The following is a 25883-nucleotide window of genomic DNA, read 5'->3' on the forward strand; positions in this document are numbered from 1 at the left end:
TATACTCACTTATATCAAAACACTAGTCCAAGGGATACGTCCCATGAAAAACTTTACTTACCAAGAAAGTGGGTCAGAGGAGAGGACATCCTATTGAGACTTTAGGCGAGAGTAGCATAGAAGAATGGGGAAATAATAGGACTCACAGTGTCCTGGAAACCTACAAGAAGAACTTTATGACAGGCAGATCTGGGTCCTGGGGTCCTTCTCAAACTAAGGCACCAGCCAAGGAGAAATAGGCAGTAAACTTCGAACCCCTATCAAGACCTAGCCGATGAACACGATATTCTCCACTGTTGAGTGGAGAGTGAGATCTGATTCTCACGTGAACTCTGGTGCCCCTTTTCTGACCATGTCCCCTGGATGGGGAGGCCTGGTGGCACTCAGAGGAAGGATAGCAAGTTACCAAGAAGAGACTCGATAATCTTAGAGCATACATAGGGGGGTGGAAGTCTCCCTCAATCACAGACATAGGGGAGGGGAGAAGGGGGAAGTGGGAGGGAGGGAGGAATGGGAGGAAACAGGGGAAGGGCTAACAATCAAGATATAATATGAATAAATTAATTTTAAAAATGGTAAAAAAAATTTTTTTTAATTTTTTAATTAAAAAATAAAATTTTTTAAAAGAGAGAAGAGGTAGAAGGGCAGGAACTGGAAGGGCCTGGGGACCCAATGAAATCTTAATTTTAATAGTGGGTCCATAGTCCAGGAGATATTCCGTTTGGCAACATCCATGACTGCTTCTTGGGCTGGGTGTGGTGAATCCATAATGCCAGCTACCTTCAGTCTCAGGAGTAGAGAGAATCACTGTGTGGGTCCTTTCCAAGCTGGTTCCAGTGCCTCTTTGGCTACCTGCTTTACCCAGGCAGTATCACTGGTCTTAACTGTATGGAAACTGGTGGTAGACTTAGAGGTTGGTTGGGTCTCCCAGATAGTCCAGTGAATAGACATTATGAATAACTAGAGTCCTTGTAGTGACTTTAGAAAAGAATGACTAGAGAGTTCTGCCAACTGCTGGTCTCTGATCCTAGGAAGCAGTGGGGGAGGTTTTCCAAACACAATCTCCTAGGGGATAAATCCCCGTCTAAACGGGGTGCAAAGGAATGTGGTCCTTCCACCCTTCCCAGGACTTTAATGAGATTTTAGTTAGGAGTTTCTTTTAACATCCTGTTTATTTTTTGCGCCTACCTAGAACTCTGAGGTCTATATGCAAAATGAACTTTTCCATCTATCCCTGCATCTTTTACTAGTGATTGAGAGGTTTGGGCTATCGTCTGACCCCATTGCTAGGCCAAAGCCAAATCAGGGGAACAGCTCCTGGAGAGTATTGTATACTACTATCTGAGCAGTTTCAGTCTGGTTAGGAAACACTTCTACCCACCTGGGAAAGATATCAAAACTAGCAAGTACTTGTATTCTTCCCTGGAAGGCTGGATCTTGGTGCAGTCAGTTTCCCAGAGTCCGTTGGTGTGTCGGCCTCTCAGTTAGATCCATTCCTGAGTAAGGGATCTGTTTTGAATTACCTGAGCACAAACCTGGCATCTGGCTGAGACATTCCACACTAAGCGCTCTGGTCCAGGTATAACACACCTCAATCTGAGCGGCTGAGAAAGTTTTGTGGATCTCAAATAAGGAGCCTGGTGATGGTCAGTTACCAGAACCCTGCCATTTTTTCTGGAAGAATTATCTTTCCCTCCATCAACCTATGGGTTTGAACTCTCCACTTGGAGTCTCAGGCAGCCCTGGGTCAGAGTATATCATCAAAATATCAATAGGCCTCTCTGGTCCTATTGATACCAGGGACATTTGTCAAGCAGCCAGGTCAGCAACCAGGTTACTTCTTGTCTCAGGGGAGTCAATTTTTTTATGTCTTCAGTAATGAAGGACAACAATCCACAAGGGAAGCCAAACAGCTTCTAGGAGGGCCAAGATCTGCTCTTTGTTTTTAATGTCCTTTTTTCCAGCAGTGAGAATCCCTCTTTCTCTGCAGATCATGCCTTGGACATGTGCTGTAGTAAAGGCACAGCAACTATTGGATGTATGGTGGTGAACTCTCCTTTTCCCTATCAGAGGCACCTGGATCAGATTGCTCAGTTCTGCTCTCTGGGATGAGGTACCTGGCTTGGGCCCACACAGTTAAATTAACCACTGGCGCTCCCATGAAGCTTGAAGTTTCACCTTTCAATTCATGACAGTCATGGATGCACACTTGTGGGTCATCTTCAGGAAAGTGAGTAGCAGGATTGACGGTGATATGTTTCTCAAACCTCAATTGAGAGTGGGACAGGAGTAAGACTTGGTACTGGGTCACATTCTGGTGTTCCTCCAAGGAAGCTTCAAAGGCATGGGTGCTGTGAGTATAAGGTCTGGACTCATAATTAACTTGTTGTTTGTTTGTTTGTTTTTATTTCATTAGACTAGCAGTAGCCACCATGCCTTATAGATAGGTGGACTATCCTGTGCTTCCAAGGTCCAATCATTTGGACAGCTATGGGTTTGGGTTAAGGACCATTTTGTAATGTTTTTGTTTTGTAGACAAACAGATAAAAAAGATTTTGAAACATCTGGAAGAGCTAGGGCTGGAGCTGAAATCAGCTGTTTTTGAAGCCTTGGAGGTCTTTTGTTTAGACTCAGTCCAGAGTCAGTGCTCCCCTTTGTGCTGGTGTGTTGAGGCCTTTTCTATTTCCTCACACTGTGGTTGCAATCCTATTCTGAGACAGGTTCTTTTTGCCTCCCTTCAGCTGGAAGCCAAATAGGAAGCCTTCTACAAAGCTGGGCTTTCTTAGCCAACATGCTTTTGCCCAAGGCCTGCAACTCTTGCATAAGTCCCTCAGTGACCCTTTTATAATTTAAGCTTAAAGGCTAGAAGAAGATCACTTACATATTGTAAAAGTATGGCCCTGGAAAACCTTTGACAGAAGGGCAGGAGATCAGCATTTAGTGTCTTTAAAATAATCAGGACAACTTGGTCCACATATGTTGGCCACTGCACCTACCCTCCAGGTCTGTCCATTTAAAAGCAAAGTTGGATTGACTCACCTCTGGCAATGGGAGAGCACAGCTCTCAGGTCAGACTCATGAGAATCACAGGAAGGAGAGGCATATTCTAAGGTGACCAGCAGGGTACCAGGAAGCCTGCCTCTTCAAGCCAGGCAATGTGGACTACAATTCCCCCTTTTGTTTTCCCAGCTCATTGGGTATTGTCTATTTGGAGGAGGGTAGCTGAACTGATTAGCTAGCTCTGTCTCCAATCCATCTATCTGCCTCTAATCCCATGGAGAGTGTGAAGATGAGAAAGGCATATGGAGAACAGGAGACACTTTTCCCTACAAGGGGCCACTTTATGCTTCACCACACCAGCAGTAATGTGTGGGTGGATAAAAGTGTATGCCCTGTTTAGCGTGTGGCTCTCACAAAGGTTAGGTTTAAGCAAGGGAGTATGCTGAACAGATTTCTCTCCAATCTCACAAATACTCGCAGACACTCTAGAGTTCCTGCCCTGGTTAGTTTTTGTTAATTTGACACAAATTAGAATTATCTGGAAATAGGGAACATCAATTGAGAAAGTGCCTCAGTAAGATTGGCCTGGAGGCAAGTTTGTGAGGACATTCTCTTGATTACCCATTGATGTGGGAAGGCCCAGCCCTCTGTAGGTGGGGCTAAACCTAGGCAGGTGGTTCCGAGTTGTATCAGAAAGCAGGCTGGTTATAACATGAGGAGCCAGCCAGTAGAGTGACATTTCTTTGTGGTTTCTGTCTTAGGGTTCATGCTCCGACTTCCCTTCATGATAGACTGTGATCATGACATGCAGGCTGAAACAGACCGTTTCCCCTGGGTTGCTTTAAGTCATGGTATTTTACTGCAGCAATAGAAACCCTAAGGCAAGTATGTCTAAGTTTGGGTACCAGGACTCCAGGAAAGAAATGCTATAGTTCCAAAAATATATAAAGCAGCCTTCTCTGTTTCTGTTAGCCCAGTCCTCCTAGTTGTTTCTTGTGTGTATGCAGGTACATGCATAGAGGTCAGAGGTCAACCTCAGGCATTGGTCTTCACCTTCTACCTCCTATACGAGTTCCAGTACACCAGGTTAGCTGGCTCAGAAGCTTCTGGGGCCTCTCCTGTCTCTACCATCCTTCCTGCCATAGGGAGTGTGTGGATTAAAGACCCACTGGTTGCTGCTGCATCTGGTTTTATGTGGCTTTTAAGAATGTGCACGCGTGTCCTCACACCATGTGACTAAGCGTTTTATCCACTGAGCCATCTCCCCAATCCCTCAAGTGGGGACTTTTATATGCTAGAAAAAAGCCCAGTTGAAATTTTACCAGTTGTCTGATAGCTCTCAGTTATTTTGAAATTATCAACCCTCCACCCAGCAACTCCGTGTCTAACTGCCTTTCTGAAGTCTCCACAGAAGGACATGAAGGTGCGCAGCTATTGGGACCTTTGCTGAGATTATCTCGTTAATCCTCAGAGTGGCATAGAGGCAGTAGACATAGCCTAGTGTGAGGTAGAAGAAAACCGGGCTATAGGACAATCTGCTGCACGTGAGTAGAGACTGCTTTTTTTTTTTTAAACAGTTGGATATAGACCAGGCACAGTTTCAGGGGACTGGTGTCTTGGTTAATTCTGTTGTTGCTGCAACAAAACACCCAACAAAAACAATGCAAAGGAAAGGGTTATTTCGGCTTACAGCCAAGGCATGGCAGCAGGAGGGTGCGGTGCCTGGTCACGTTGCATGCACAGCTAGAAGCAGAAAAGATGGATGCTTGTGACCCGCAAGCTACCTTTTCTCTCTAATGCATTCTGCAAGCCCAACCCACGGAATTATTCAGCCGACTTCAGGGTGGATATTCCCACTTCAATTAGGATAATCAAGATAATCTCTCTTTTCTGAGAAGACATTATCTCTAGGGCTGACTCTGTTCTTGTTCGAGGCAACTTTATATTATTCATCCTTTGTCCCCATAATGAGTTCCCTGTGTCACCCATGATTAACTATTGAACAAATGACTGGTTGAATAAGTGTACATATAGATGTATGAATAGGTGAACGGGAGGCTGGGAGGGAGGAAAATGAGAATAATACTTCACAGCTAGTATAAACCTTTTCCTTATATGTACAAAGAATGCTGCCTATACTTTACTGCTTTGTAAATATTTCTATATTCACGCCCAGCTTGCTTCCATCTGCCAAGACTCTGGTTTTCACATTTTAAGTGTGCCGGGGGCAAGAAAACTATGACTTTCAAATGGTCTGTTTTCTTCGGGTACCGTTTTATCTCTTCTCTTTTGTATTAGCTGCTTCATGATTCAGAGACAACAAGCACAGAGCTGCTTCTGGATAAGTGTCCGAGCATCTGCCCGCTCTCACGGTCATTCTTACCTGAAAAGAAAATCCACTTCGTATTCATTAGTTTTTACTATCGCTGTAGACAATAAAGTTCTGATATGTCTCAGAGTGTCCTCTCCAGCAGGTTCCGAGCTGTGCACAAGTCAGAACAGTGTGGTAAGAGCCACCCACTCTCAGGGGGCTAGGGAAGCAGTGGCCACTTGAGTGTGCTCTGCACATGAGGGAGGGCTGAAGCAGAAGGCCACCTCCCCCCACACACACCCCTAGGAACATTCCAGGCTCTGCTAAGTGCCACACAGAAAGGTCCACTAACATTCCTCTAAGCATAGCAGATCTCAGGCAGCGGGGGCTGGCTCGTGCTGAGGACAGGAAGAGCACATATTTATGAGATGATATAACAAACTACCATTGGGGTTCTTCCAGCAGTTTACCCCGATACTCACTCGCTGCTCCCCAGAACTCTGCCAGATTGCTCTGATGCGGTGGCTTTTACCATCAATGAGTAACAGCTAAGCCAAACCATCATTGTAGATGTATTCACTGTCATCGTCATCATCATCATCATCATCATCATCATCATCATCATCACCTCCCACTTATTGAGTGCCTACTGTATGCAAGCCACTTTCTATGTGATAAACTCCATAAGAGAAAACTATATACAGAAGAGAGAAAAACAAATCCACTCATACCGTGTGAATCCGCTCCTGTCCTGGTTTCATTCCTGTGGCTGTGATTAAAACAACCTGACCAAAAAATGAGTTTAAAGTTTACTTGGATTACAGGTTGTAGTCTATCACGGTAGTCAAGGCAAGGGCTTCAAAGGAACAAGTCACATCACAGCCGGGAGCAGTGAGGGGGTGAATGTATGCATCCTTGGTATTAAGCTAAACCCTACTCTCATACAGTCCAGGTCCCCAAATCAGGGAATGGTGCTGCCTATGTCAGTGAAGGGGATCAAGACTATCCCCTGCAGATGTGTGTACAAGGCGACCTGACCAAGACAGCTCACTGAGACTTGCTTCCCAGTTGATTCCAGGTTGTATCAAGTTGACAGTTAAACTAGCCACCATGTGCCAAAGCCCAGGTCCATCTAATTGCCCAGGATCCCATTTTGATTTCAAGTACTTCAGCTCATTGGCCATGTTATCTGACTGCATCAATTTATGCCAAGTTAAGAACAACACCCAGCAGGGTGTGGTGGCGCACGCCTGTTATCCCAGCACCCAGGCAGGCAGAGGCAGGCGGATCTCAGTGAGTTTGAGGTCAGCCTGGTCTATTAACTGTAGACTCAATTTTTCTTAACCAAAATATTTTATTAACAACTTATTGACCGAGTCTACATCAATTATAAGCCGATTAACCAAAACAGTAGGAAATGAAGATTAATTGACACAACAACAAAACCTTAAGGATATTAGTCCCGAGGAACGATTCTCCGGTCAGGAGCTGCAGGATTTTTTCCACTGGAACCGGGGTAACCAGACCCCAGAGCCTCAGCAGGAGCCAGAGCTCTGAAGCCTTCTCTCCAGCGATTTTCTCTAGGAGCGTCTTGAAGGGCAGCGATGAACAGCCAAATCTATCCCAAGTCTCCAATCACGCCCTGCCCCCCCCCCCCCCCCGCAAGCCAGTTCTGGGCTCATTTATATATTTCCTTCCAGAGTCTGCTCACGGGATCTTTTTCATCTGGTAGCAATTAAGCTCCTGCACGAGGTGGTTGCTCTTCTAGTGAATTAACATCACCTGTTCTCTCACTAGACCATTCTGATCCCACACTTGGGATCCTAAAGAACAAGTCTCTCTCCTTCAATAAACTGAGTCTAGAACAGGCAAGGCTATACAAAGAAACCTTTTATAAAAAGAAAGAGGACGAGGAGGAGGAGAAGGAGAAGGGGAGGAGCAGGGAGGAGGAGGAGGAGAAGGAGGAGAAGGAGAAGAAGAAGAAGAAGAAGAAGAAGAAGAAGAAGAAGAAGAAGAAGAAGAAGAAGAAGAAGAAGAAGAAGAAGACCAACGCCCAAGACAGTCAGTAAATGTAAAAGAACAAAAGCACCAAATATTTGACAGATAGAAATCCTGAGAACCCCATGCACTTCTAATGGCAACAGAAACTGACACATTTTTTTAAAGACAGTCTGATATTATCTAACAAATTCCAGTGGCCTTGCCTGTATCTATTGCAACATCTCTGAGCTGGAATTACTCTAAAGAACTCATTAATCAAAACAGGGTTGAAACTTAGGATTTCTTCCCAGCCAATTCAGTGCCTCCAAAAACAACAATAGTGGAAATCCCCTTCAAAGAGCCTCTCCTGGGGTTGGAGAGAGAGTTCAGGCAGTAAAGCGCTTGCCTCGCCATGCAGGCATGAGGGCCTGAGTTCAATACCCAGCACCCACAAGAGAGCTGGGTGCAGTACCACATGCCAGTAATCCAATCAAATCGGAAATATTTGAGTTCAGTGAGATTCACTGATAAACCCTGTCTCAAAAGTGACTGAGGAAGACACTCAGGGTTGACCTTTGACCTCTGGTCTCCATTCCAGTCTGTATGGAGGAAGGAAGGAGGGAGGGAAGGAGGGAGGGAGGGAGGGAGGGAGGGATGAATTGAAGGAAGAAAGAAGAGGGGGCTCTTAACATTTGTCTGTCACAGTTGTTCAGACCTAGTCTCACGCTCCTAGCATCCTGTACTTGGGCTGTGGCTGGGGTCACAGGTGCACTCAGCACCCTGCCAGGCTTGTTATGTGAGTCCCGAGATCCAAACTCATGGGTTCCTGGCAAATGTTTTCAACCAGTGAGCTATATCTCCAGCCTTGTGTGCACCTTTCTGCCCTTTTGTTTCTCTTTTTTGTTTTGTTTTGTTTGTGTGTGTGTTGTTATTGCTGTTTGTTTTGTTTTTGTTTGTTTGTTTGTTTCTTATAGGAAAGTACTATAGGCATCCTTGTGTTTTTCAGGCATGTCCTACCTCAGGACGGTCTTCCAGCTCATCTCTGTAGTGTTCTTTTGACATTCTCCTGGGACTTTACTGGTCCTGCACCCTGGGGTTCTACCCCTTTGCCATTCTCTCCAGCTTTACAGCATACGATTCTACAACAGCTTGCTTTGTGCAAGAAGCCAACATTGTCTATCTTCACATCCCCAGTGGAGTCTTTCTTCTCCTGTCCTAACCAAGTTACCCCCTAGTCAGGCATAAGATTTAAGGTTCAACATCATCTCTACCTGCCACTGCCTGCCATCACTTTGGGAGCACTATTTTGTTGGGATCTAGCATTGTGTATTATTGATGAGTTCTCGTATACGATGGCTAGGGCTAATTATCAACTTGATAGAATACACAGTCGCCTGGAGGCAGGCTTCTAAGCATGCCCGTGATGGGGTCTTTAGATTAGGTTAATTTGAGGTAGGAAGACCCACCTTAAAGATGGGTGGCCCCATTCCGTGGTGAAGGTCCTGAACTGCACAGGAAGGAGACAGCGAGCTGAGCGACATAACTCATAGTTCCCTGGGTCCTGATTGCTGATGCAATTACTCAGGGGCCAATGGAGGCTTAAGGTTATTGTGCAGTTTAAATTCTGATTTCCTGTCTAAATGTTGTGTAAACGCTGCTTCCCAGTTGTCAATATGTCAATAAAGCAGCTTACAGCCAATCAGTGAACAGGGCAGAGAATAGGGCTGGACTTCCTGCCAGCCATGGGAGAAGGAGTTAAGAGAGGGGAGGGGATTCAGCCAGGGTTAGAGGTCCAAGGAAGATCAAGAGGGAGAAGCTGGAGCCGAGGAAAGCCACAAAGTGCCTGTTTTCTGGGATGTTTTCTGGAAGTAGGATAAAACAGCATATAGAATTAAGAACAGACTTAAGCTTTGCAGATTGTGTTGTGAAGCCTTGTATAATAAAAGAGTCTTAATTATTTGTGTGATAGCCGGGTTAAGAAATAAGCAAAGATAAACACTGTTTTATAAAAATAACATTAACAAATGGCATATCAATGAGGGGCAGAATTTACAGCAATCTAGCAATAACTTAAGTAGAACACAAGACTAGAGAGCAATTTTTTAGTTCTGTTCATTAAGATAGGAACCAGTTTCTAAGGCAGGAGCTCACAGCTTCCTGATTAGACAGGCCCACACCCCACCACCACCACCACCGCTGCAGAAAAACAAAAACCAATGCACACAAACCCTAGAGAGGCAGTTTCTTTAGGTAGAAGAGGGGTGGGGTGGGGAAGTGGCTCTTTAACACAAGCAAACTTTGAAAGCCAGACTTTCCTAGCCAAGGCAAAAAGCTAAATCCCTTTGAGCAAGAGTGCTGGCATGAATCCTACAGGCCAGAGGAGCAAACGCTTGGGGACCTAATAAATTCCCAGAGTGGAGGAGGAGGGGTCAGGATCCAGTGAGGGAGACAGAAAAGAGCCTCTCCCTGCAAGCAGGAGCCAGAGACATACTGAAAAGCACCAAGCCTCTGAACTGGTAAGGTCTAAAAGGGAAGCTGGGTCTAAGGAATTAAAGTCCTTTAGGAAGAGATTTTGATATTAAAGATTATTTCTATGTTGATAAAGATGGAAGACAGGGTGACACGGTGTTTCTGGATTCCATTTGAGTTCGTATCTCTTAGACTACAAATAATTTTTTTCAGTAAAAACTTCAGTTTCGTATATCCTCTTTGGGAGAGATCAAAATAAGGAAGACATAGAGAAAGAAGAGACTGAAAAGTTAGGTGCTAGATTAAAGGACATAGAACAGAGGTTGGGGGAATCCTTAAATCAAAATAGGGAACTTACAGAGAAATCCAATCTGGAACTTACAAGAACACCAAAAGAGGTAAATCCAGATAAGGAAAATCCACAAAGGCATGAAGAAATTGCAGAATGGCAGCCCATTGAGATGCTGGCTGGGAAGGCTTTGGTTACAGGGCAACATGGTCAGACTAGATACTATGTGTCTCTTCTCAAGGTTCAATTGCTAGATGAAGGTATATATGCAAAGTAGAAATGCGGATCCTGTTTGATGTTGCCTTGGAACAAGGTGATATACAATGGCTTGGATGCTCCATTTTATAGAGATTAGAGAACTAATATATATATAGTATATGATACCATACTATAGGTTCATATTCAGAATTCCAATGGGTATTTGTCTTAAATTCTGGAAAGCACGATTCTGCTAGAGATGGTGACTGCATTGGAGATGCCTTTGCTAATTGGGACTGATGGTGCTTCAGCATGCATATCCACTGGAACACACAATTTCTTAGACATAATAATGTAAAACCTGTCACAGATAAAACTTATAATCCTTTAGGTCAAACAGTTATGAAAATATATAACACTAATTTTAAAAAGATGGTCATAAAACAGAAAAGGAATATAATATCTCCTCAAAATAGATTAAACAATGATATGTTGATTTTAAATTTTTTTAATGAGACAAGTAGCACACCTGCTAAGATGCACTAGGTTTTAGAAAGGGCTGCAGAATTAGGTCAGCATATAAAGGTCCTAGTTTCAAAATGGAAGATAGAAAGTGTGTTGCATTGGGGAAGAGAATATGCTCTTGTCTCAACAAGATACAAAAAGATATGTGTTCCATCCAAACTTTTGGAAATAAGATTTGACAGGGGGAGACCCCCTGAGGATCTTGACTGTGGACAGAAGGAAAGAAATCAAAAAGGCCAAACAGGACAGGTAACATAATTTGCTGGTCCCTCCACATGGGAATAGCTCTGAGTCATGAAAATGTCTCCAGCCAGGACTTCAGCTACGTATGGCCAATAAGTCTTTGGCTACAAAATCCTCAGGACTTACCATGCTATTCTTTGTTGGTTTTTTGTTTGTTTGTTTGTTTGTTTTATAATTTTTAAAAATTTTTTATTTATTTTTTTCAGTGTAGTGTGTGTGCGCATGTGTGTGGGGGGGTATGTGTGTGATCACTTGCAGGGTGCATTGTTGCAGTCAGAAGAGGACAGCTTTGAGAAGTCACCTCTCTCTTTCCAGTTACGTAGATTCTGTGACTTGAACTCAGATCCTCAGCTTTAGCAGAAAATACCTTTATCCACTAAAGCATCTCTTCAGCTCCTTCACCATAATCTTTTTTAAAATTTTTTTATTAATTTATTTTTGTTACATCTCAATGGTTATCCCATCCCTTGTATCCTCCCATTCTTCCCTCCCTCCCATTTTCCCCTTACTCCCCTCCCCTATGACTGTTCCTGAGGGGGATTTCCTCCCCCTGTGTATGCTCATAGGGTATCAAGGCCCAGTGCATGGCCCATACATAATTACCACAAAATGTGTAATACCTTTGAAAGTTTATATATTTTTCAGAGCAAGAGGACCAGACACAAAAAAGATAAGACAAGTAGCCCAGGTGACCCTGCCTTACCGATGGCCTCAATGACAATGTTTCCTTGAAACTCTTCACCTGGGATAATTCCACAATGGATGTCTACATCATCCAGCATCACAGACTATTCCAGCCGGGACTTCAACTGAGCTCTGAACAGCAAAAGTTTCAGCTAGTTAAGTATTCCAATTTTCTTGGGCCCACCCCCCAAAAGAAAACTATGTGCCACTCCCATGATGGGTGGTGTTTGGCTTTTGGTCATTGTATGGGCCATAGGTGTTTGTTACTGTTCAAAGGGGTTGGTTATAGGAATAATAAGTAGAAGGGTAGATTACTGAATCTACTTTTAGATAAAAGAACATAATAATAAGCAAAAAATATTATATTGGTATAGATCTTTGTATATTAAGACAGATTTAAGATGATGTTTGGTTACAGAATGCTAAGGTATTGTGCCTACTCAATTCTTAAAACTGCAATATTAAGTTTCAGTCATTTTGAAAGCTGCTATTACAAATTGTTTAGGAGAAATAAGAAATGTATCTTAGTCAGACAATCAAACTCATAGTCATGTTAGATACTAGTTTAGTTAATTACAGAAATATGTTTCTTAGAATGACCAATAAAAAATAGCTAGAAATAGCAAGGAGTGGTGGTACATGCCTTTAATCCCAGCACTCAGGAGGCAGAGGCAGGTGGATTGCTGTGAGTTCAAGGACAGCCTGGTCTACAAAGTAAGTTCAGGACAGCCAAGGTTACACAGAGAAACCCTGTCTTGAAAAACCAAAACAAACAAACAAACAAAACTGTCTTGCCCTCCCGCCAGCAGGAACGACTCGGACACCAGGATTCTTCTCAATCGAGCTTTATTGGGACCGCCCTTGAAGCTGGAGCGACAACCCCGAATGCCCACGAGCACGTTGTTTAAATACTGTCTGTACGTGGCATGTCAAAGTCTCATTGGTTGCATTTGGATGCCTCATTAGCATGCCTCATTAGCATGCCCGCAGTCGAGAGGGCCGTGTTGGAGTGCTTCATTTGCATACCCCTGTTCGGGAGGGGTGCATTGAGAGGGCCTATGTCTGCATATGCGAGGGAGCGTTAACCGAGTGCGGCCGCGCCTTACACAAAACAAAACAACAATAACAAAAAATAGCTAGAAACAAGCAATTCAAATAATATAAAAACATAGATGATCTTCAAAAACTCAGAGATCTACAGAATATGCCATTTAAAGATTGTATTAACATAACATCTTTTGGATATGAGACAAGTCTGCTCCTGGCAGCACACACATTCTACTTCGAAGAACATCAAAGGCTTCATATGCGACAAGCAAGCCACTGGACAAGAAAATGTCCTCATGTCAATTACAAACAGAATACTGTAAAAACAGAACAGAATGGATGCATGAGAGTCGACTGACCAGCTTGGCCAGGACAAGGTAGGCAAATCTTTTATAATTCCTGCTTCACAGAAAAGTCTGTCAAATATTCTGGGCCAAAAGCCTGAAGAGGATGCTTTAAAGTTCTGATAAAATTTTGAGGGACTATCCACTCAGCTAAATGTCTATCATGTCTATACCTTTGGAAGCTGCTTGCCTGAACTTCCTACCCACTTAGGTCATATTTATTCCTTCTTAGTGTCTGATGGGGTGGAGACTAAACTTAAATTGTTTACAGTAATAGAAATTGATAGTAAAATAGTTTATCCAAGGATTGCCAAATATACAAATGTAAGTCTTACCTAATAATTTTCATAATTGTTATATTACATATAGTTTGTTAATGTAAGAAAATGACCCTTTTATTAGACTAAAAGGGGGAAGTGTAGGCATAAGGTTATTGTGTAGTTTAAATTACAATTTTCTGTATAAATGTTGTATAAACTCTGCTCCCCAATTGTCCCCCTGACATGTCAATAAAGCAGGTTACAGCCAATCAATGAGCAGGAAAGAGAACAGGGCTGGACTTCCTGCCAGCCAAGGGAGAAAAACTTAGGAAAGGAAGAAGGAATCCAGTGACTGGGAGAGGTCCAAGGAAGATCAGGAGGAAGGACCTGGAGCTGAGGAGAGCTACAAAGTACAAGTGTTGCTGGGATGTTTGCTGGGAGTAAGACAAAGTAGCATAGAGGGTTAAGAACAGACTTAAAGTTTTCAGATTGTGTTGTGAAGCCTTGTGTTATAAAAGAGTCTTCATTATTTGTATGATAGCCGGGTTAAGAAATAGGCAAGCACACTGCTTTATGAAAATAACCATAACAGGCCTCATGCTCCTGCCACTAGCGCTTTCCCAAGAATGGACTGTGTCTTTGAACTGTGGACCAAAGTAAACCCCCTCTTACTTCCTCAAGTTGCCCTAGTTGGGGTGTTTTATCGCAGCAAAGGGAATACAAACTAATGCAACCACCAACGTTTCTCGTGACAGAATTAACACCAGTACGCAATTTAGTGCTGAATTCTGGCAAGAAGCTTCAAGGGTGGCGGCACAGGTCATCTTGATTGGAATTGAACAGCTACATCACCTCCTGAGTGCATCAAAAGTCTTAAAGGCACTTCTAACCGTGATGCAGCGATGCCGCTTGTGAGATGGCAAATTAAGGGAAAATGGGAGACTTGGATACTCATGTTCACAGGGTGCCTGTGTATGTGGAGGTCAGAGGTCAACTTCAGTTGCTGTTCCTTAGGTACCATCTGATCGATTAGATATCAGAATGAGCTAATGGTGATGAAGCTGTAGTATATAAATGCAGGTTTATTGGAAGCAGCATGGGAGGGGGGGAGAGTGTGTGCTGGGGATGGGGTGGGGGGAGGAGAAGGGCAGGGAGGTGGGAAAAAGGGCCAGGGTGCAGTGGAACCCAAAATGTCTGGTTTATATAGTGAAGGGTCTCTGGAAGAAGGGAAGTCCCACCCCTAGGTAGAGGGCAGGGTATGCCAGACAGGCCTTGCAGCTGGACCTAACACTATCCACCTTGATTTTTAAAGCAGGGCTCTCAGTAACCTGGAACTCACCGAGCAACCTAGGCTAGCCTGCCAGCCAACTCAACACATCTACCTGCCTCCACTTTGCCAGTGCTGAGGTTATGTGTGTGGCACCGCATTTGGCTTTTTTTTTTTTTCTTCAATTGATTAGGTTAGCATCTGGGAATACCTATGAGCTGAGTATCAGCACCCGACTCCAATTCCCTCTCTACTTTCTGAGTGTAGATGCAATGTGGCGAGCTGCCATGCCTTCTCTGAGACAGCAGAATGTACCCTCAAATCGGGCAAATTCCCATTTTATCCCAGCAACGGAACAGTAGCTGTGACACTGGGATTGAACTCAGGGCCTCTTGCTTGCAAGGTGACAGCATTATTCAGATAACGATACAGACATGAGCTCTGGTGCTCCGTATCTGACCACTTCCCCTTGGTGGGGAGGCCTGGTGGCACTCAGAGAAAGGATAGGCAGGCTACCAGGATGAGACTTGATAGGCTGTGACCATATGGTGGAGGAGGATGTCCCCTTCTGTCACAGACCTAGGGGAGGGGAATAGGGTGAGAGAGGGAGGAACAGGAGGATACAAGTGAGGGGACAACAATTGAGATGGAATCTAAATAAATTAATAATAAAACATTTTTTTAAAAAAGATAATGATACAAGCTAGCAACCCTGTCACGTGCCATAGAGAGGGTGGAAGTGGGAGGCATTCTGTGTAGTAAACTAAGCCAGAAAAGCAAATACAAATATCTGTCTTGTAGAATCTAAAATGTCATCTCAAATTAGAAAAGTCCAGTAGCAAGTATTATTGACTAGTGAAAGAGCGAGATTGGGTAGGTGGTTCTAAGACAGAGACTGGTGTACACAAACACACACACACACACACACGCACGCACGCACGCACGCACGCACGCACGCACGCACACACACACACAGCTCATGTCCCCCTAAGTAAAAGAGTGGTAAAAGGCAATGCCGAAGGACACCACCAGAACACAGCCTATGTTATGTCCTGAAATACTGTGCCATACCCTGTAAATATACATAACAACGAATATTAGTTAAGAGGAATCATTTTAAAAAGAAAAAAAAAATGTTTAGACTGGTTTTGGTTACAAGGCATCTAAGCCAGGCTTGAAAGGCCTGTCTGCCCCTATTTGGAGAGTGCCCAGCCAGGCCATTGGGTCTCATGTAGGACTTTTCCAGCGCTCACACAGGGTGGTTCTAACTGCAAGCTCTCTATCTGAGATTGGCAGATGGAAACAGAAACACGGAGAACTGTGAGCCTTGAGCAGAAAGTTAGAGCGCAGAAGAAAACGTTCGGAAGTGGGCGGGTATGTGTTTAAAAAAAAAATGGGTGGAAACCTCATGGCCAAGTTGTAGAAAAAAATAGTTGAAGTGTGCCTATCTTGGGGCGGAACCCCTCCCTTCTGCGAGGCGCGCGGAGTTGGATCCTCAGGTGCTGTTGGCCCGGTTCGTGGTCCAGGAGCTGGGAACCCCCGCCACTGCAGTGCTCCCCACCGCGTTTCTCCCCGCCGCGTGGCGATGAGCAGCCTGGACAGCACGCCGCCTCCCGAGCGCCCGGGTGAGTACCCGGGCTGTCCCGGATCTCGGCCTGACCTGGGCCGCACTGTGGCGCACGGAGCGCGCGGGGTCCGAGCCAGGGGAACCGCGGGCCCCGCGCCCTGGCGGGGTGGATGTCCTCCAGTCCAGAGAGGCCACCAGCCCCGCGGTGGCGCGCGGTTTCTTTGTGTAGGGCTTGGGAAGGGTCCGAGACCCGAGAGAGGGAGAGGCCGAGCCCTCAGCAACCAGGCACCCACCCCCACCCTCTCTTAAGGCAAGAGGTAGCGGTCCGGTCAAGTTCGCACCAGAGATCCCGGGCAAACTCCGGGAAAACTCCAAGAAACTCCAACAGCTCCTTCTGGCCCCACTGGCCCTGGGACAGGCACAAATCTTGCGGAATCTGCTCTCCTTGACTCTTTGGGAATATAAAACAACAAACAACAAACAAACAAAAACATGACTGTCGTTTTAAACACTTTAACTTAGTGACAAGAGCAGTGAGCCTCTCCGGATGTTGGAAACACTGATGGGCCTCCCCGCCCTGCTTGCCTCTGCTTTGGGACTTTTGCAGTCTAAATTTTTGTTTTTAAAAGAACACAACTGTTTATTTTTACCCCTCACCTCCGAGAGGAATTACACAAAGCCTACACAGTGTTCTCTAACACGGTAGTAAAATAATAAGGGATAATAGAGACCTTTTCATTTTTTATTTAATTTAACTTATTTTTTTCGAGACAGGATTTTATGTAATCTAGGCTAGTTTGTAGATGGGGCCAGGCCATGTCGTCGAAGATGACTTTAAACTTCTGATCCCCCCTACCTCCACCTCGGAAGTGTTGTGATCGTGGGGATGTGGCACCTCACAGAGTTTACACCACACTAGAGAGGGAAGGTAGGACTTGAATGTGAGGCTGGCACTCTACCAACTGCCACCATTCTTTGGTTAAGTCCTGTAAATACAGGTGGTGGAGGCCTCTTGGGACCCCTGTCTTGTGTGGCTGGAAGTACCTTGTATCGACGCTGTGCGGTCTGTGGCAGTGTGCCCATGGGTGTCACCAGTACATGCTACCCTGTATGTCACACCTAGTGGGGTCATCTCTGTGACATATCTCAGTGCAAGTTTCAGCATCCGCAACGTGAGAATCTTCGTAGACTGTTTCTCACTGGGTTGTAAGAATGAGCTGCTGCGTACAAATACCCGAGAGCCGAAGGCAGAGATGTACCAGCTGTTTACAATTGTCTAGCACCCCCGAGGCGAACTTTGCCAGTGAGTGAGGATCGGCAGAGTTCACCAGCATTTATTTTCAGTGTGTGTCTGACCCAGGCTTCTGTGTGTGTGTGTGTGTGTGTGTGTGTGTGTGTGTGTGTGTGTGTGTGTGAATGTGTGAATGCACGGGCACGTGTGTGAACACATGCTTAGGGCCTTGGTTAAGAGAACAGGAAGTCAGGAGTGCCGCATGCATTTCATCTCGGGCACCAAGGAAGTCCGGGCTGCAGACGCTCGGTGTTCAGACCCTTCAGACTCAGGTGTCTACAGGGGGTTACCTGACTCCAGCCGCCACCAATATTCTGACATCACATCACGGGTTCAGATCTGGCTTGGCCAATAAGGCCAAACACCTCTCTTGCAAGGCTGACAACCGTTGGATTTGTGGCAGGGTCCCCCGCTCTGGGAGTCCCCTGGGGCCCTATTTCTTGCTGCTAGCTCAGACAGGATGTGTCTATATCCTGTCTCCATGATGGTGCTGTAGCTACTCAGAGCCTGAGGTCCAAGCAGAGAGAATTGACTTCCCTGTGTCAGGTCTGCCCTGACCCTGCCAGGTTGAGGGCTTCTGCCAGGCCTGATTGTGACCGTTATTACCAGCAAGTTATGCACAGGCAGTCTTGGATGGGCAGTCTTGCCCTTGGATGGAAGGGGTCAGTGCTTAGTGAAGAGATGCCAGGTTTGGCAGCTTTATATAGAATTTGCTGTCGCTGGCAGAGGCAGAAAGGGTGCCAAGTGAAATTTCATCTCAACTCTTGCGCAATCACTCTAGATGCTGGGGACCCTGGGAGGCTCATGGGGCTGGCACAGTAAGTGCTGGCCCTTTCCCAAGGTACCCTTGGTTGGGCAAGTATTATAGAGGCTGGCGAAAGGCTCTGGAAAGTGGAGGGCTGTGGGCAAGAGGCATTTTGGGGGGGGGGTGTGCGCGCGCGTGCAGTGGAAGTAGGTAACTGCTGCCACAGTGAGTAAGAAGAGGTTAAGTAAGCCTTCTGGGTTTGTCTCTGGGTGGCTGATCTTTGTAAGTAGAACTTGGCCTACACTCGATGACAAGCTTTCAGGAGAAAGTGGGTTTAATCTATAAGACAAATATTTTATGTGTTTAAAATGTTATTCAGAAACTGCCCTCCTGAAGGTCATGGCAGTTTGTTTGTGTGTGTGTATGTGTATGTGTGTGTGTGTATGTGTGTGTATGTGTGTATGTATGTGTGTGTGTGTGTGTGTGTGTGTGTGTGTGTGTGTGTGTGCGTGTACATGTTTGCTCATGTGTATCCAGGTGCACCTCTTTGGGGCAGGACATGAAAACGAGCTGGCACACAGCCTCTGAGGCCGTTTCTCAGGTGCAGTTCATCTTTGGCTTCAGACAGGTCCTCTCACTAACCGGAACTCAATGAGTAGGTAGGTGAGTAGGCCAGACTGACTTGTCAGTGAGCTCCACGCATCTACCTCTCTCCATTTCCCCAGCAGTGGGCTCACAAATATGTACCACCACACCTAGCATTTTCACATGGGTCCCGGTGATCAAACTCGGGCTCTCTCTTGTGTAGTAAGTAGTTTATGGGCTGAGCGATCTCTCCAGTCCTACTCCAGTCTCCAATGCCCACGGCCATTCATGGGAATGGCAAAGCGCCCACCTGCTTGGTCATCTCACCATCTCAGCTAAACTAACAGGAAAGGAATGTGGTCACTTTGGAATATGCCTCTCTAATTAGAAGACAGCCTGAGTGTGTTTTATGACCCTGATAAGAGACATGCCATGACTTTTGGGGGGAGTGCCTGCCAGAGCTCACTGCATCCCTCTTCTCTCTGTCTATCTGTCCATGTGTGCTATCAGACCTGGGCGTTCACTGGTTTTGGGGGAGGAGGGGATCACAATATCTCAGCATCTCTGCCTTCTCTTCTGTTGGTGTGAATAGCAGCCAACTTCACGGTGTTCATCTGGGGGACGTGCCCAGCAGTGGGGGACTCAGAGAAAGCGAGAACAGTTGCAGGTGTGGGTGCTCCCAGCAGTTTCCCAGCAGCAGGTGGCTGTTATTTCTTACTTTCAATAGTGTCCTTGCTACACTATCATTGGTGTAACATTATCAAAAGCACTAGCATTAGTGTTTTTAGGTCAAGCCCTTGTATGGACCTTGCCTGCATCACCCCAGCATGGTTGAAATAATGGGAATCTGGCCGAAGAAATCTGGAGGGCCAGAGAGGACTGCCTGGCTCAGGCTTCTAATGTACTATGTACAAAGCCAGGCTGGAGACAGAGGCTGTCAGACCCGCACAGACAGCTGAGGTTCACCTGAGTGGGTGTCAGTGCACTAAAAGGCCTGCTGCCAGTGAGCACGTGCAAGGCAAGAACTGTATCTGATTAGCCAAACCAGAGGCCTGGGTGACAGCTGTCAGCCATCCCCCAGCTCCTCAGCCAGGCCTGTGTCCCAGCCATGACCCGTGACCACCTACTCACCTGATCTCTCCCTTTCCCGGGGTCAGACCTGCCCCACTCGGCCTGTACCCTTCCCTGATGGCCCTCGCGCATCTGCCCACGTTGTCTGCCTTTCCAGCTTCACTTCTTCCTAACAACTCGTGTCCAGCTCCTAACTGCCTGCATACCCTCCCTTCAACACATCTCCTTGTCTATCAAGGGCTTGTCTGTGTAGTCCAACCCATTTAAAAAAAGAAAGAAAGAAAGAAAAATCCCCCAGTCTTGGAAGGCAGCCACCAAGCAAACCTACACAGGGGATACTTTGCAGTCCCAGTGGATCCCTGCATCTGCCCCTTCTAAGGAATCTGACCTCCTGAGTGGCTCTGTGCCCACACCCTCCCCTGACCCCACTCTCTCCTCCTTGGGGCCTAGCACAAAGAATTGTCAAGGGAGCCATTCAGAAACAGGTGGTGATTATGTAGAGCATGCTAAAGCCCAGAGATGGCACCATTCCAGGGCCAGAAGCCCCTTCAGGTGTCTTTGAGAAGTCACCCCTATGGCTCCTAGACCAGAACTTGACATATACTGAACGGCCAGTAAAGAAGACAATATCGAAACAAGCAGAGGCAGCACCAAACGCTTGGCCTGCTAAGAACACAGTCGCTGAATTGCGTGTGCGCGCGCTCTCTCTCCCCCCTCCTCCTTCCCCCTCCCCCACCTCACAGTTTGGCCTGGTGCTCCCTTTAGATCCTTATATAATCTGACCTTCTGGGGGTGTGCTGGCCACTGCCCTCAGTGTTATAAATTTTAATTTATGTACATTCTTCTAAAACAATGTTTTTTGTACAACTCTTTAGCCTGTGGTAGAAACAGACGATGGCCTCTTTCCCGCCTGCTGGCTAGAACCCAGCCCAAGGCTCTGGATTCCAACTGGGGGTAGGTGGGGCTTGGACAAGACCTCACACCAGATGCTAGAAAGCCCTGTGCACAGATGCGTCCATGTCAAAGGGAGCCCCCTCCCCCCCCCCCAGCTTAGGAAAGGGCCTACTGTCCCTTTGGCCTCAAACCCTGAGGTCCTTGCTCTTTCTCTTGCCTTGATACCCCACACCCTCACCTCCATCACCCTCACCTCCATCACCCTCACCTCCATCACCCTCACCTCCATCACCCTCACCTCCATCACCCTCACCTCCATCACCCTCACCTCCATCACCCTCACCTCCATCACCCTCACCTCCATCACCCTCACCTCCATCACCCTCACCTCCATCACCCTCACCTCCATCACCCTCACCTCCATCACCCTCACCTCCATCACCTCTCATTCACACCACGCTCTCTCTGTCTCTGTCTCTGCCTCTCCCTCTCCCCCTCTCCCTGTATGTGTGTATACAGATGCATATGTACCATGGTGTGTGTGTGTGGAGGTCAGAAGACAGCATGGGGTGTTGGTCCTCACTTTCCATCCTTTTTGAGACAAGATTTCTCTTACTGACCACTTCCTAAGCCACAATAGCTGGCCCAGGAGTTTCTGGGAATCCTCCTGTCTCAGCCTCCATCTCCCTGTCGCCTCAGGTGCCTACACTGCTACTTCTGACTTTTATGCAATTCACGTGGGTTCTGGTGATCACGACTGTGTGGCAAACTCGTTACACACTGAGCCACCTTCCCATCCCTTCATCGACACCGCTCACTGCTGTGTAGTCTTATTTCTGCGTGTCTCTCTCCGCTCTAAGCCACACACTGCTTCTCTTCGGTGATGATTCCTTTCCAGGCTAAGAGAAGGAGCTTCTGTTTCGGGTCGTCCTTGTGGTGCACACTGCCCGGGTATCCCCTTCCATCCTGGCCCACGCTCACATAGCTGGCTGCCTATCTCTACTTTGCACGGTGGTGCTGATGGGCACCTTTCACAGAGAGCCATCACCGCCACTCCCACATGCTCCTTCATGCACTGATCATGTTCCTGAGGGCATCCTCTTCCAGCCGACCTGTAACCCCAGCTCTACTACCTAGAACGCTAGGCTGGAGAATCACCACATTTCAGAAGTAGCAAATGGGCCTAGAAAAGATGGGGGGAAAGGATGGCTTTCCAGGCCAAACCTGATAGAGCAATGATGCCTCTGTCCTTTGTGCTGGGTCCTAAGTCAGCAGTTCCGGTGCCCACTGAGCAGCAGAATTCACTCCGTAGTGCTAGAGGCTTCGAATTTAGGTCCCTCCGTAGTGACTGTGGCAGCACGTGTGTGGGAGATCAAATGTTCATGGGGGATACTTGTGTGTGCATCTGTGTGTGCATCTGTGTGTGCATCTGTGTGTGGAAGCCAAAGGACAGCCTTTAGTATCTACCTTGGAAGCTGTTAACATTATTTATTTGTTTAGTGTGCACACGCGCGTGTGCGTGTGTGTGTGTGTGTGTGTGTGTGTGTGTGTGTGTGTTAGAAGACAATTTGAGGGGGATGGAGAGATGGCTCAGAAGTTAAGAGTACTGACTGCTCTTCCAAAGGTCATGAGTTCAATTCCCAGCAACCACATGGTGGCTCACAACCTCTGGAGGAGCAGTTAGTGCCCTTAACCTCTGAGCCATCTCTCCAGCCCCCCTATTTTTTTCGTTACATAGGTTGAGACAGTCAAACTGAGGTCCTCATGCTTGAGGCAAGCTACTGGGCCATCTCTCATGCCCTCCTCCACACTATGGAGCACAAATAGGTTCTGTTAACAGGCTAGTGTTGAAGAGGTTGGCAGTAGTAGTTAGTGAATGGGATTTGGAATCTGGAGCTGCTCTGAGGCAGCCATGACCTTGGGCAAGTTGCTGGGCCTCTTTACATAACCCTGGCTGTCCTACAGGGGCCTGGAGGTAGTGTGCTTACTTCCTGCTCTACTGTTGCTGTTTCCTTGTGTATTAACAAGGCACCCTCATTGTCGCGTTGCATTGAATCCCAAAATTTTATAGCTGGTCTTTATCTAATTAAGGGGATTGTAGCCGGGGGTTTTTAGCTTTGTGGGTTCTTTCTTCCACCGCTTTCCCATCCTTTCACACACACACACCAACACTAGATATAAGAGAAAAAAGGATAGAGAGGAAAGAAAAGAGATCCATGAATGAAGTCAGGGAGTGAAAAGGGAGCATCATTATTGTTAGAATACTTCTTGCTGATTAGGAGCATCGAGCTCCTTGGAGCGAGTTTGATCTTCGCTGTCAGGCTAATTTCTTCTTTGTGCACGACTATTTGACAAACCTCAACCAACAGCAACCAGTGGCCAGACGACAACCCGCCATCCCATTCGGGGTCCTAGCATTTATATATTCTCTGAAAAGTCTCCAGGCTTCCAAATGTCACACAATTGCAGGAACTATCTGCAGCTGGCAAAATCACGCCTCTGCTGGAGCACGAGGCAAATCATAGCCACCTGTGTGAAGCAGAGCCATGTCCCCATAACTGGGATTAAAAACAAAAGCCTATTCTTATAATATTTCTGTATTTTAAAGAAACCAAAACTCCAAATTTCTCACTGGTACAGGGGATGATGGTGATCTTTATATGAAGGGTGTATCAAATATTTCCTGATCGATAGAACATTTCTTGGGCTGGGGTGATAAACCAGTCAGTTAAAATGCATGCACTAAAAGCACAAAGACGTAAGTTTCATTCCTCGGAATTCATGTCAAAAATAAAATAAAATAAAAAGTAATACATGGTGGCTTAACCTTGGAGAGGTGGAAACAGGCATGTGCCCTAAGGTTTACTGGCCTGCCTTCCTAGCCTACTGCAAAGTTCTAGATCAATGAGAAACACTGCCAAAAACAAACAAACAAACAAACAAAACAAAATGGAGGGCACCTGAGGAACAATACTTAAATCTAACTTGTGGTCTCCATGTGCACGTGTACACAGGTGAATCTGCACACTGCCACACGCGCAAATAACTTCTCACAGTATGGTGTCAGATACAAGCTCATGTCCTGAGTGGATGCCTAGTTGCTCCCCACCATCCCACTCCATCCTTGCTTCCCAGCTGTTCCTCTATATGTCAATTTTCTGAAAATTTGCCTGCAAGAAAAGAGCACAGAGTATCAGGTTCTGCAGAGTCCAGCACTCTGTGGAGGCCCTCACAGTGGAGGCCCTCACAGTGTCCTCCCCCTCCCACACCATGGTAGTGCTCCCTCTGAGCTGGAGAGCAGCCTCCCACAGGGTCCTTCTCCTCCTATAGCATAGCATAACACACCACAGCGCAGCCCTGCATAGCACAGCATAGCATAGCCCTGCACAGCACAGCATGGTACAGCACAACCCTGCATAGCACAACATAGCATATCACAGCCCTGCATCGCATAGCACAGCACAGCACAGCACAGCCCTGCATAGCATAGCATAGCATAGCATAGCATAGCATAGCATAGCATAGCACTGCACAGCTTAACATAGCACAACACAGCTTAGCACAGCATAGCATAGCATAGCACAGCTCTGCATAGCATAGCATAGCATAGCATAGCACAACACAGCTCTGCATAGCATAGCATAGCATAGCATAGCATAGCACAACACAGCTCTGCATAGCATAGCATAGCACTGCATAGCAGAGCAGAGCATAGTGCTCCCTCAGAGCCGGGAGAGCAGCCTCCCAGCATGCTCCTTTGTGTTTTTATCAGTGGCCCAGAGTGTACTGTGAGCAACTGTTGGCTCTGCCTCTTAACCCGCCCTCTAGTATTAGGGCGTCTCCTCCTCCCAGCTCCTGACCTCGAGGCCATCTGCCCTTCAGTGTCTTCTCAGCCAGCATTCCTCTTGTCTCTGTTCCCCTGTGCTACCCTCTGAGCGGACCACAGTGTGGCCCAGGCTTTGGCTTCTCTCTCTCTCGAGTGGCAAGCCTCTTCCTCACCTTCCTTCCTCCCCTTCTGCCTCCTCTTCTTCCTCCTTTCCCCTTCTTCTTCTTCCTCCTCCTTTTGGAGATGACTACTTCCTGAAGAATGACTTCCTCTTTCCCTCCTTCCTTTCCCCTCTTCTTCTACACTCTCCTCTCTCCTCCTGGTGCCCATACAGCAGGCTCCTGAGGGGTGCTATGAGGAGAGCCAGGCCCTTGCTTTAGTGGCTCCTGCCCTGCTGATTCGCTCTCTAAGTGGCTCTCCTTCCATTTCTGAAGGGACTCTCATTTTAGGAAAATTAATCTCAGCCATGACTGAAAGTCAGGTGGTTTCCTTTTTCTTTCCCCCCCTTTTCATTTTCTCTTTGCGTTTTCCTTTTCATCAGCGCTGTACTTCTCTTCACCTTCCTCCTCTGCCTCTAACCCTGACTCAGAGCGACACTGCCTGGCTGCAGCACAAGTTATCTCATTTCAGTGCTGAGCAGCTTCAGGGGAGATATTTTTATCTCCCTTTTGCGTGTGATGGCTCTGAAACCAGGGAGGTGACAGGGGACTTTGCAGACAGCCCTGCCTGTCCCCTCCTCCTCTTTTCCTGTCTCCTCACCCACTTCACTGAGAGTGTGGGGGAGGGGTTCAGCCAGGCCCACCCACCCCAGGACACAGGAATTAGAGCTCACAGAGCTGCTAGAGGATCACAAAAACAAAACAAAACAAAACAAAACAAAAAACCAGAAAGAAGAAAATGATCCATTAATGACAAAGAGCACACTTGTCTTTGCAGCCATAAAATATAATATTTAATATTTAACAGAAAGAGGGTTTCCCCAAGAGCAAAGAACTGTGCAATGGTTGGCACCCTCGCTAGCTCTCTGCCTGTCTGCTTCCGTGCTACTGTCTTTGACTCTTACTTTTCTGGCTTCTTTTGTAAAGACTTTGTTTGTTGCTGTTGAATGGAGTGGGGACGCGCTCCAGCACACACGTGGAGGTCAGGATAATTCCCAGCTCTGTCCTTACGCCTCACTGAAGCATGGACTCTCTTATTTCTGCTTCTCTGTATGTATCCTAGCATAGCTGGTCCACAAGCTTCCAGGGCTGTCACTACATCATCATAAGAGTGCTGAGATTGCAGATG

At 46.5% G+C, this 25883-nt stretch overlaps 1 protein-coding gene across 3 annotated transcripts in view; it reads left to right on the top strand.

Moving 5' to 3' along the window:
* The first annotated feature begins 12791 nt into the window (after nt 1-12791).
* The window catches only part of GYPC (glycophorin C (Gerbich blood group)), a 43107-nt gene continuing 30015 nt past the window's right edge, over nt 12792-25883 (top strand). Inside the window, exon 1 of one of the 3 annotated variants that reach the window (XM_084780615.1) lies at nt 12792-13123. Coding sequence is in view for 2 of the 3 variants with exons in the window: in XM_084780613.1 (XP_084636739.1) it covers nt 15914-15991 (78 nt within the window). In the remaining variant the exon portion in view is untranslated. The other 2 variants (XM_084780613.1, XM_084780614.1) reach the window with 2 other exon arrangements.

This window comes from Acomys minous (assembly GCF_964271855.1).
Source record: "Acomys minous genome assembly, chromosome: 4".
NCBI classification, from domain to species: Eukaryota; Metazoa; Chordata; class Mammalia; order Rodentia; family Muridae; genus Acomys; species Acomys minous.